This window comes from Carlito syrichta, unplaced genomic scaffold, assembly GCF_000164805.1.
Source record: "Carlito syrichta isolate Samal-C Ts95f unplaced genomic scaffold, Tarsius_syrichta-2.0.1 Scaffold303316, whole genome shotgun sequence".
In the NCBI taxonomy this organism is placed as follows: domain Eukaryota; kingdom Metazoa; phylum Chordata; class Mammalia; order Primates; family Tarsiidae; genus Carlito; species Carlito syrichta.
This window is the reverse complement of record NW_007247412.1, coordinates 462,841-473,303: the sequence shown is the minus strand read 5'-3', so window position 1 is coordinate 473,303 and position 10,463 is coordinate 462,841. Positions and strand designations below refer to the sequence as shown.

At 47.5% G+C, this 10,463-nt stretch overlaps 1 protein-coding gene across 2 annotated transcripts in view; it reads left to right on the top strand.

Annotated features, from left to right (window-relative positions):
• The first annotated feature begins 8,738 nt into the window (after window positions 1-8,738).
• SYT6 (synaptotagmin 6) overlaps window positions 8,739-10,463 on the top strand; it is a 55,754-nt gene continuing 54,029 nt past the window's right edge. For both annotated transcript variants that reach the window (XM_021712498.1, XM_008058383.2), the window contains exon 1: window positions 8,739-9,010. In XM_021712498.1, the coding sequence (XP_021568173.1) occupies window positions 8,754-9,010 (257 nt within the window). In that variant the 5' untranslated portion in view covers window positions 8,739-8,753. The remainder of the gene's footprint in view (window positions 9,011-10,463) is intronic.

Below are 10,463 nucleotides of genomic sequence, written 5' to 3'. Positions count from 1 at the left end.
TGCCTATTAAACAAACTTAAAAACTAAAGGATCTTCGAAACTAGACTGGGCACAAGTAATTCTAATAAAAATAGCTAAAATTTCGTATATTGCTTAGCACTTTTGAGAGACTTTTGATCTCATTTACACTTCACGGGGACCCCATGAGGTAGATCCTATTATTACCCCATTTTATAGATGAGCAAGCTGAGGCCGAGAAATGTTTTGTAGTTTGCCAAAGCTGCACAGTGTAAAGCCAGTGGAGGTGGACACAGAATGAGCCCAGTCTGACTCCAGGACAATGCTTCTTTGTCTGTAGCCTGAAAAGGAGATACAGAAAGAAGAGAGGAGGAAAGACCACACAGCCTTAGGAAGTACTTTCCCTTTCTCAGAACGGTGCCAAGCACTTTCTTCCTTGCTGGAGGCTGACCACGCTCTTGTTCTGAGGCTAGTGTGTGGTATCAATAGGAAGCACACTGGGTCAGGACTCAGAAAGGTGGCACAGTTGCCCGTCAAAGTTCTATCACAAGATGGGAGTGGGAAAAGGCTTTTTGTTTTGTTTTGAGTCAAGGGTCTCACTGTGTTGCCCAGGCTGAAGTGCAGTGGCACAGTCACAGCTCATTGCAGCCTCGACCTCCCAGGCTCAGACAATCCTTCTGCCTCAGCCTCCCGAGTAACTGGGACTACAGGTGGGCACCACCACACCCAGTTATCTTTAAAAAAAATCTTTTTGTACTGATGAGGTCTTGCTATGTTACCTAGGTTGCTCTCAAACTCCTAGTAATCCTCCCGTCTCGGCCTCCCGAAGTGCTGAGGTTACAGGCGTGAACCACCATGCTCTGTTCGGGAAAAGGGTTTTGAAGGCTATTTGGGCACTTGTGGTTTCCCAAGGGGCAACCTGTTCCTGTGGGTTGGCCCCAGCAAGCCTGGAGTAGGAAGGCACATATCTTAGGTCATCTGGGCCTGTGCACAGCCCTTAGACCGTGGCAGGAGCTTACATCCCTTCCTAATCTCAACATACCTTTAACCAAGGCTGAAGTCTGTCTGAGTTCAAGGCCACATACGGTGGCTCTTAGGGACTAAATCCTCCACAGTCCTCTCCTCTCCCCAGATCTCACCACCTTGCACACCCTCCGAGGGAGAACACAGTCCGTGTTGGAGACCGAATTATCTTTGCCCGCCTGTCCGGGAGATGCCCAAAAGCCCAGGCTCTCTTAGTCCTGGAGGAAGAGTTTCCAGGCACAGGAAGGGTCTCCTGGTCTTATGTAACCAGTCTGGAGTGCTGGGTGCTGATTTCCGACAATCCATACCCTCTGCCTTTTCTCATCACAGCTCCGAGGGAACAACAGCTGGGGTCACGTGGAGAAGCAATCTCAACAGCAGGCACACCGAGGAAAGGCTGGTCTCCGGGTCCACCCCTCCCCCATCTCTCTTTTCAGTTATGAATTCAGTTTTTTTGTCGGGCTGAACATTTAAATGCACTCTGTGCTCCCCGGGTTCCCCCCACACTCCCCCTTCTCATTAAAATTCTAATTATTACCAGAACAAGTAAGATGTATGATCCAAGGAAAGCAAAGCCCTCGAAATACCTTTTGTTTTAAGTGACTCATATTGCAGAGAACACATCCAGAACAGCTGTAACAGAGAACAGATGTCAGGGGTCAGAGATGGCCTGATACGTAGACTAAGGACACATGTATCTGTGGTGGCTGGCCTGGCTGGGTGGCTCACGACTGTACTCCCAGCACTTACGGAGGCCAAGGAGGGAGGATTGCTTGAGCCTGGGAGTTTGAGACCAGCCTGGGCAACATAGCGAGACCTTGTCTCTATTTTTAAAATGTCCAAAACAATTGTTATTTATTATTATTTTTTGAGTCGGGGTCTCACTCTGTCACTCAGGCTGGAGTCAGTGGCATGATCATGACAATCATGGCTCACAGCAGCCTCGACCTCCTGGACTCAGGCGATCCTTCCACGTCAGATATCGAGTAGCTGGGACTACAGGGGTGCACCACCATGCCCGGCTAATTGGAAAATAATTATTAAAAAAAATTTTTGCGGTGGCTTTCCTGGTGAGCCCCGTAGGATAAGGACCTGAAGAAAGAGTCTCTAAACTATTTAGATTGTGAACTCATAACAGGAAAGAAGTTGATTTAGTGCCTCCGATATGTTTGTTCCCAAGTTAGACACATGTTCTGCAGAGGTGAGGTTGTAGAGGCAGACTGGCTGGGTTGTAGTCCAGTCTCCCAGCTTATTAGTTGTATGACCTGTGTGATCTATTTAACCTTCTGTGCCTCAGTTTCCACCTCTGCGAAATGAGGATAATCATTATACCTATTTCATCGCAGAGGATTAAATGCCTGAATATATAAAAGCACTTTGATGGCTGGGCTCAGTGGGTCATGCCTGTAATCCTTGTGCTTTGGGAGACCAAGGTGGGGGAGGAATGCTTGCGCCCAGGAATTCAAGACCAGCCTGGGCAACATAGTAAGACCTTGTTTCTATAAAAAAAATTTAAGAATTGGCCGGGCATGGTGGCGTGCGCCTGTAGTCTCAGCTACTCAGGAGGCTGAGGCAAGAGGACGACCTAAGCCTAGGAGGTCGAGGTGGTGGCGAGCTGTGATCATGCCACTGCACTGCAGCCTGGGTGACAGCGTGAGACCCCAGTGTAAATAAATAAATACATATATACATATAGCACTTTGAACCCTAGACATAGTAAGGTTGAATAAATTGACTAAATTAGTAAGGTTGAATAAATTGACTACATCCAATAATGAAATGCTATCATTACCATGAACTTGTATATTAAAATTTTGCTTTTTTATATTTAGGCTAATCAATACATGTTAAAATGACCTGATTTTTTTTTCCTCTTGTGCCCCCTAAAGTGCATGGAAACCACACTGGAGACCTTTAGTCTAGAAATTAATTGAAGGTCAGCCTTCCTGGTCCCCGGCAGCCTCTAGGTGAAGGACTAGCCCAGCTCCTTTGGCCAGGGAAGAGTCGCCGTGTCTCTACACAGGGAGCTGGGCAGCGGGGGAGGCTGGGGGGGTGAGGGAGCAGGTGGCTCAGAACTTGAGGATTCTCTGCTGTCATTCCCTATTTATGGAGGTGGTAACTGATCTAGGCAAGTAACCGCAGCACGGGAGTCAGAAGGCAGTGTTGGCTTCCCAGAGTGGCTGATGTGCTCACCTCCTTCTCTGAGCCCTCCAGATGTGGGGCAGATTTCTTTGGACCCCATGTGCTGTGAGAGGAACCTGGATCCCCTAGGAGAGACCTGGGCATCTTTGTACCCCGAGCCAGCTCAGAACCTGGCACATGACAAAGACTCAGCCGATGTTGAACTTGATTGAAATGAGGGATAGCTACAGCTCTTGTATGTGCCATCCATCCATTCTCTCATTCATTTCACATGCCACTTTCTATGCCAGGCCATGAGTCAGACAAATAGGAAAGACAGAGGGTCATAGTGTAGCCTGCCAGTAGCCCACAGTTCAATCAGAGACAGACAGGCTGGGGCAGAGGAACAAGTACCAGGTTGGGTGGTGGACAGGTGGACCCTGGCCAGGCTCTGTGGCTGACCAACCTGTAACCCCAGGCAAGTCCCTTCTCTGGATCACTGCTCCCATCTGGCTGGCTTCAGGACTTGTGGGCCATTTCTTACCTTAAATAGTAAGATTCTTAAGGCATTGGACAGCCTAATCCAGGGGCTGCAAACTCACAAGCCTGCAGGGGCCAGGCAGGGAACGGGAAATGGAGGTTGAACTGGTGGGGACATACCCCTACAAAGGGAGTTGCTAGTGCCCACCATGCAGGAACACAATTACTGAGTCACTTGTCTTTTCCAGAGAGGCTAGAAGTCTGGGTTGATGCTGATGGAATTTCTTAAATTTTTCATCATTATGCAAGCCAAACAAAATTCTTCTGCTGGCTTGTCTACAAGTGACCTTTTCGCAAGCCCTGCCACTCATGCAATTGGTGATGTCTCAGAGCAGCAAGAGACGTTGGGCTTAAAGGTTCACCCAGGTTTGGGGAGGGAAGTGGGATGAGTTCTGCTTAATAATTTCTCACAAAGGGAGACATTCCTCACAGACCCCTTGGGATAATGGATATCCCAGTGGGGCCAGGATGGGCTGGGGTGGGGCAGTAGTGTCTACCTCCAAACGAGTCACAACATTAAAATACCAGTTTTATGAAAAAGCTCCTGAATGGCTACTGGAATGGAAACAACAGCTTTAGGAATCATTTGTACAGGATACCTCAGAGACCTTGCACATTTAGTTTCAGACCATTGCAACAAAGCAAATAACAAAAGAAAGCAAGTCAGCCAGGTGCAGTAGCTCATGCCTGTAATCCCAGCACTTTGGGAGGCCGAAGAGGGAGGACTGCTTGAGTTCGAGGGTTCAAGACCAGCCTGGGCAACACAGTGAGATCCTGTGCCCACAAAAACAAAGAAAAAATAAAATAAACTAGCTGGGTGTGATGGTACGCACCTATGGTCCCAGCTATGGTCCCAGCTACTCTGGAGGCTAAGGTGAGACGATCGCTTGAGGCTAGGAGTTTGAGGCTGCACTGAGCTATGATTGTGCCACTATACTCCAGCCTGGGTGATAGAGCAAGATCCTGTTTCCATAAAGTTAAAAAAAAAAAGTGCCAGGCGTGGTGGCTCACGCCTATAATCCCAGCACTTTGGGAAGCTGAGATGAGAGGATTTCCTGAGCTCACGGGTTCAAGACCAGCCCTGGCAACTTGGTGAGACCTCTTCTCTACTATAAATCAAAAAATTAGCCGGGCATGGTGGCACATGCCTGTAGTTCCAGCTACTTGGAAGGCTGAGGTGGAGGGATCGTCTGAGCAGAGACCGTGAGCATGCCAACTGCACTCCAGCCTGGACAACAGAATGAGACTCCGACGCAAAAAAAAAAGCAAATCACACAAATTTTTTTGGTTTCCCAGTGTATATAAAAGTTATGTTTACATTATACTACAGTCTATCAGGTGTTAAATAAAATTATACTTGTACATGCCTTAATTTAAAAACACTTTATTGCTAAAAATGTTAACAATCATCTGAGTCTTCAGTGAGTTGAAATGTTTTTGCTGGTGGAGGGTCTTGCCTCAATGTGGATGGCTGCTGACTGATCTGGGTAGTTATTGCTGAAGACTGAGGTGATTGTGATGATTTTTTTTTTGAGTCGGAGTCTCACTCTGTTGCCCAGCTTGGAGTGCAGTTTCACACTCACAGCCATCCCAGAGTCAACCTGCTGGGCTCTGATGATCCTTCTGCCTCCGCCTTCCAAGTAGCTGGCACTACAGGTGTGTGATACCACACCTAGCTAATTTTTTATTTATTGTAGAGATGAAGTCTTGACAAGTTGCTGGTCTTGAACCGCCGCGGCTCAGGCAATCCACTCGCCTCAGCCTCCCAAGGTGTTGGGATTACAGGCTGAGCCACCGAGCCCGGCCATGATTTCTTAAAGTAAGACAACATCGAAGTGTGCTGTATTGATTGACTTTTCCTTTCATGAAAGATTTTTCTATAGCATGAGATGCTGTTTGATAGCATTTCATCCACAGTAGAGCTTCTTTCAAAATTGAATTCCATTCTGTCATACTCTGTTGCTGCTTTATCAACTAAGTTTATGTGTGATTCTAAATCCTTTGTGGTCATTTCAACAATGTTTCACAGCATCTTCACCAGAAGAAGTTTCCATCTCAGGAAACCATTTTCTTTGCTCACCCATAAGCAGTAACTGCTGGGCGCGGTGGCTCATGCTAGAAATCCCAGCACTTTGGGAGGCAGAGGCTCAAGGATTACCAGAGCCCAGGGGTTGGAGACCAGCCTGGGCAACGTGGCGAGATCTCGTTTCTACAATAAATCATAAAGAAAAAATTGGACCAGGTGTGGTGGTGCACGCCTGTTGTTCCAGCTACTTGGAAGGTCGATACAGAAGGAAGGCCCAGCAGGTCAAGGCTGCAACGGCCGTGAGCATGCCACTGCACTCCAGCCTGGGTGACAGAGTGAGACTCTGAATCAAAAAAAAAAAAAAAGGTAACTTCTCATCCATTCAAGTTTTATCATGAGATTGCAGCAATTCAGTCACATCTCAGAACCCACTTCTAATTCTAGTTCTCTTGCTATTCCCACTGTATCTACAGTCGCTTCCTCCACTAAAGTCTTGACCCCTTCAAAGTCATCCGTGAGGTTGGAATCAACTTCTTCCAAACTGTTAATGTTGATATTTTGACCTGCTCCCATGAATCACGAGTGTTCTTAGTAGCATCTAGAATAGTGAATCCTTTCCAGAAGGTTTTCAATTGACTTCGCCCAGGTCTATCAAAGGCATTACTATCCTTGACAGCTATAGCCTTACAGTATATTTCTTAAAGACTTGGCCAGGTGTGATGTCTCATATCTGTAATCCCAGCACTTTGGGAGGCTGAGGTAGTGGATTGCTTGAGCCCAGGCGTTTGAGACCATCCTGGGCAATATAGCAAGACCTCATCTCCACAAAAAAATAAAAATAAAAAAATTAGCTGGGCATGGTGGCGCGCACCTGTAGTTCCAATTTATGGGGATGCTGAGGTGGAAGGATCATCTGAGCCCAGGAGGGCGAGGCTGCATGAACCGTGATCGTTATGATCGTGACACTGCACTCCAGCCTGGGCGACAACTTTCATGTCTCTGTACATTCTCTGTCTGAGCTCTTGGGTGACCAAGTGCATTGTTAATGAGCAGTAACATTTTGCAAGAAATCTTTTGTTTTTCTTGAGCACTGTTCTTAACAGTGGACTTAAAATATTCAGTAAACCATGCTATAAACAGAAGTGCTGTCATCCAGGCTTTGTGGTTCCATTCCACAGGTAGAATAGATTTAACATCACTTTTAGGGACTCTAGGATTTTCAGAATGGTCAACGAGCATGGCTTCAACTTAGCGTCACCAGCTGTATCAGCCCCTGATACAAGAGTCAACCTGTCTTTTGAAGCTTTGAAGCCACACTCTGATTTTTCTCTGGCTAGGAAAGTCTTATCCTAATAGAAAGCTGTTTCCTGTACACGGAAAATCTGTTGTTCAGCATAACTACCTTCATCTGTGATCTTAGCTAGACCATCTGGGTCACTTGCTGCAGCCTCCACATCAGCACTTGCGGCTTCACCTTGCACTTGTATGCCATGGAGACGTCTACTTTCCTTAAACCTCATGAACCCACCTCTGCAGCTCCCTCACCCCTCTCAGTCTTCACAGAATGGAAGAGAGGTAGGGCCTTACTCTGGATTAGGCTTTGGCTTAAGGGAGTGTTGTGGCTGGTTTGAACTAACCAGACCACGAAAACTTTCTTCATATCAGCAGTAAGGCTGTTCCACTTTCTGATCATTCGCATGTTCACTGTGGTAGCACTTTTAATTTCCTTCAAGAACGACTGCTTTGCTTTTGCAGCTTGGCTAACTGTTTGGCACAAGAGATCTAACTTTAAGCCTATCTCAGCTTTCGACATGTCTTCCTCACGAAGCTTAATCGTGTTTTGATTTAAAGCGAGAGACATGTGACTCTTCCTTTCACTTAAACACTTTAGAGGCCAATGGAACGTTATTAATTGACCCAATTTCGATATTGTTGTGTCTTGGGGAATAGGGAGGCTTAAGGAGGATGCCAGCCAGCCAAAAGAGAGGTCAAAACACACACACTTATCGTTAAGTTGGCCATCTTATATGGGTACAGTTCATGGCCCCCCAAAACAATGGCAATAGTAATGTCAAAGATCACTGATCACAGGTCACCTTAACAGGTATAATCATAATTTTAAAGTTTGAAATATCACGAGAATTACCCAAACGTGGTACAGAGTCATGAAGTGAGCACTCACCATTAGAAAAATGGCACCGACAGACTCGCTCATTGCTGGGTTGCCGCAAACCTTCAATTCGTAAAAAACGCAGTATCTGCAAAGTGCAATAAAACAAAGTTCCATAAAACAAGATGTGCCTGTATTCAGCCCTGAAATAGACTAGGTGGATCAGATTCCAACTTAAAAGTATTTATTGAGCCTACTGTGTGCAAAGTTCTGGGAACACAGAAGACGCTGATCCCTGCCCTTGAAGAGATCACACTCAGTCTCGTTCCCTGATGTCAACTCATTGTTTGCTGAGCGCCTGTCTTGGGCTCAGTGGGGATGGAAGAAAGAAGAGAAGGGGATCATTTAGCCAGCCTCTGCCACCCAGGGCTTCACAGCCTGTCAAGGAAGAGAGCTATAAACAAACATGGCTCCAAGCCTGGCCATAGTAGCAGTTCTGATAGAAAGTCAAACAGCATCCAAACAGGCACACTTCACAAATTCGCACATTTGCATAGGCTGCTATTTCAATGACTTTCTTTTCCCTGTATACGTGCCAAGATGCAGCAGGAGAAACCGTCCGGGTGCTTCCCAAGCTGGCCAGGGGGCAGGGGGAATGCTGATGGAGAGATCAGACAGGTGAACACGAGGAGGTTCCACAACGTGGACAGTCGAGAGTCGACCCTGAAACCGTCTCTCCTCTGACCTGGCAGCTTTCTCATGACCATTCTTCTCTCTTCTTCCGTCTTCGTCCCTTCTGTGTGCCCCTCCCCAACACCCCCGCCTGCTTCTCCCCACCTCTGTCTGTCTCTGTCCCTCCCTGCCTGGCCCGTGCCGAGGGCAGGCGCCTCTGTCAGCCTCCTCGCAGTGGTAGTGATTGTGTGTGGCGTGGCCCTGGTGGCAGTTTTTCTCTTTCTCTTTTGGAAGCTGTGCTGGATGCCCTGGAGGAACAAGGAGGCCTCCAGTCCCTCTTCTGCTAACCCCACCTTGGAGGCGCTTCAGAGCCCTAGCTCCAGAGGCAACATGGCGGACAAGCTGAAGGACCCCAGCGCCCTGGGCTTCCTGGAGGCGGCTGTGAAGATCAGCCACACGTCCCCAGATATCCCGGCTGAGGTGCAGATGTCGGTCAAGGAGCACATCATGCGTCACACACGGCTGCAGCGACAAACCACAGAGCCAGCGTCCTCCACCAGGTGAGGGCGGACCCCTTCCTTCCCTGACCCCCATTGCATCCACACTCCCTAATTTAACACGCTAATGAGACTCCAGCCTGTGAGGGTCAGAGACCATGTGATTTGAAGCGTGGGACACGTGACTCTTCCTTTGATTGAGAAATATGACATAGATGGTGCGAGCTGTGACAGGCTATCAGGACTTCACAAAAGGGGAGTCTTTGGGACGGGGTGCCGTGCACTTGAGATGTGTGTGGTTGTGGGGGGAGCTGGAGGGTGGGGTAGGGGAGTGTTGTGTGTATTGGGGAAGAAACTCTTCAGGCAGGGAGAAAAGAATATGCAAAGGCCCAGAGGCATAAAAGTTCGGGGTGTGTGTAGGGATACGTCAGTAAAGCTTGCTGGCTAAAGTCTGCGGTGCTGGGAGATCAGGCCAGAGAGTCCTAACAGTTTGAGAATAAGGAAACCTTCCAGAGTTTCCTGCACAGCAGCCGTTTTATCTATGGCATCGTTTAACTGAAAACAGCAACAACAAGAAGCACATGATGACAAAAACCTGCACTAAATTCAGGAACACTTTTTTTTTTTTTTAATTTTTTTTTTAGAGATGAGGTCTTGCTATGTTGCCCAGGCTGACCTCAAACCCCCTAGGCTCAAGCAATCTTTCTGCCTTGGCCTCCTGAAGTTCTGGGATTACAGATGAGAGCCAGCGCACCTGGCTCACGAACACGTTTATTTATTTGTTTGTTTATTTGTTTATTTATGAGTTGGAGTCTCACTCTGTCGCCTAGGCTAGAGTGCAGTGGCACTCATGACCACCCCAGCGTCAAGACTTGCTGGGCTCCGGTGATCCTTCTGTCTCAGCTTTCCAAGTAGCTGGAACTATAGGTGTGCATTATCACGCCCGGCTAATTTTTTTTTTTTTTAATTGTAGAGACAAGTTCTCACCAAGTTGCCTGGACTGGTCGCAAACCCGTGGGCTCAGGCAATCCACTCACCTTGGCCTCCAAACCCAACCCATGAAAACTTTTAAAAGATGGTGGTGTGTCATGCATGAGGCATTTGTTTACTCAGAACTTAAGGTGCTTGTGGATTCCTGGGTCCCTGCAGTGTCTCTCCAGGATGCCAGGGGACCAACCTAGGTGAAGGAGGCCTGGAGGCCTGGTCTATAGACTGGAGGCCAGGCTTGGAAATGCTGAGGGGCACGTGGGTAGAGTTTGTCATATGGCTTCAGGCAAGTTGCTCACCTTCCGTAACCCTCACTTTTCCAACTGTAAAACAGGTGAATGGCTTTTATGAGGGGGAATCAATGAAAGAATTCTGGTGATAACGACAGCTAACACACATGTCGCTTGCGAGATACCTGGCCTTGTTCTAAACAATGTCTATGTATTGATCCATTTCACCCTCACATCAGTCCTATGCAATTGCTACTTTTAATTTATGTGTTTATTCATTTTTTGAGTTGCAGTCTCAC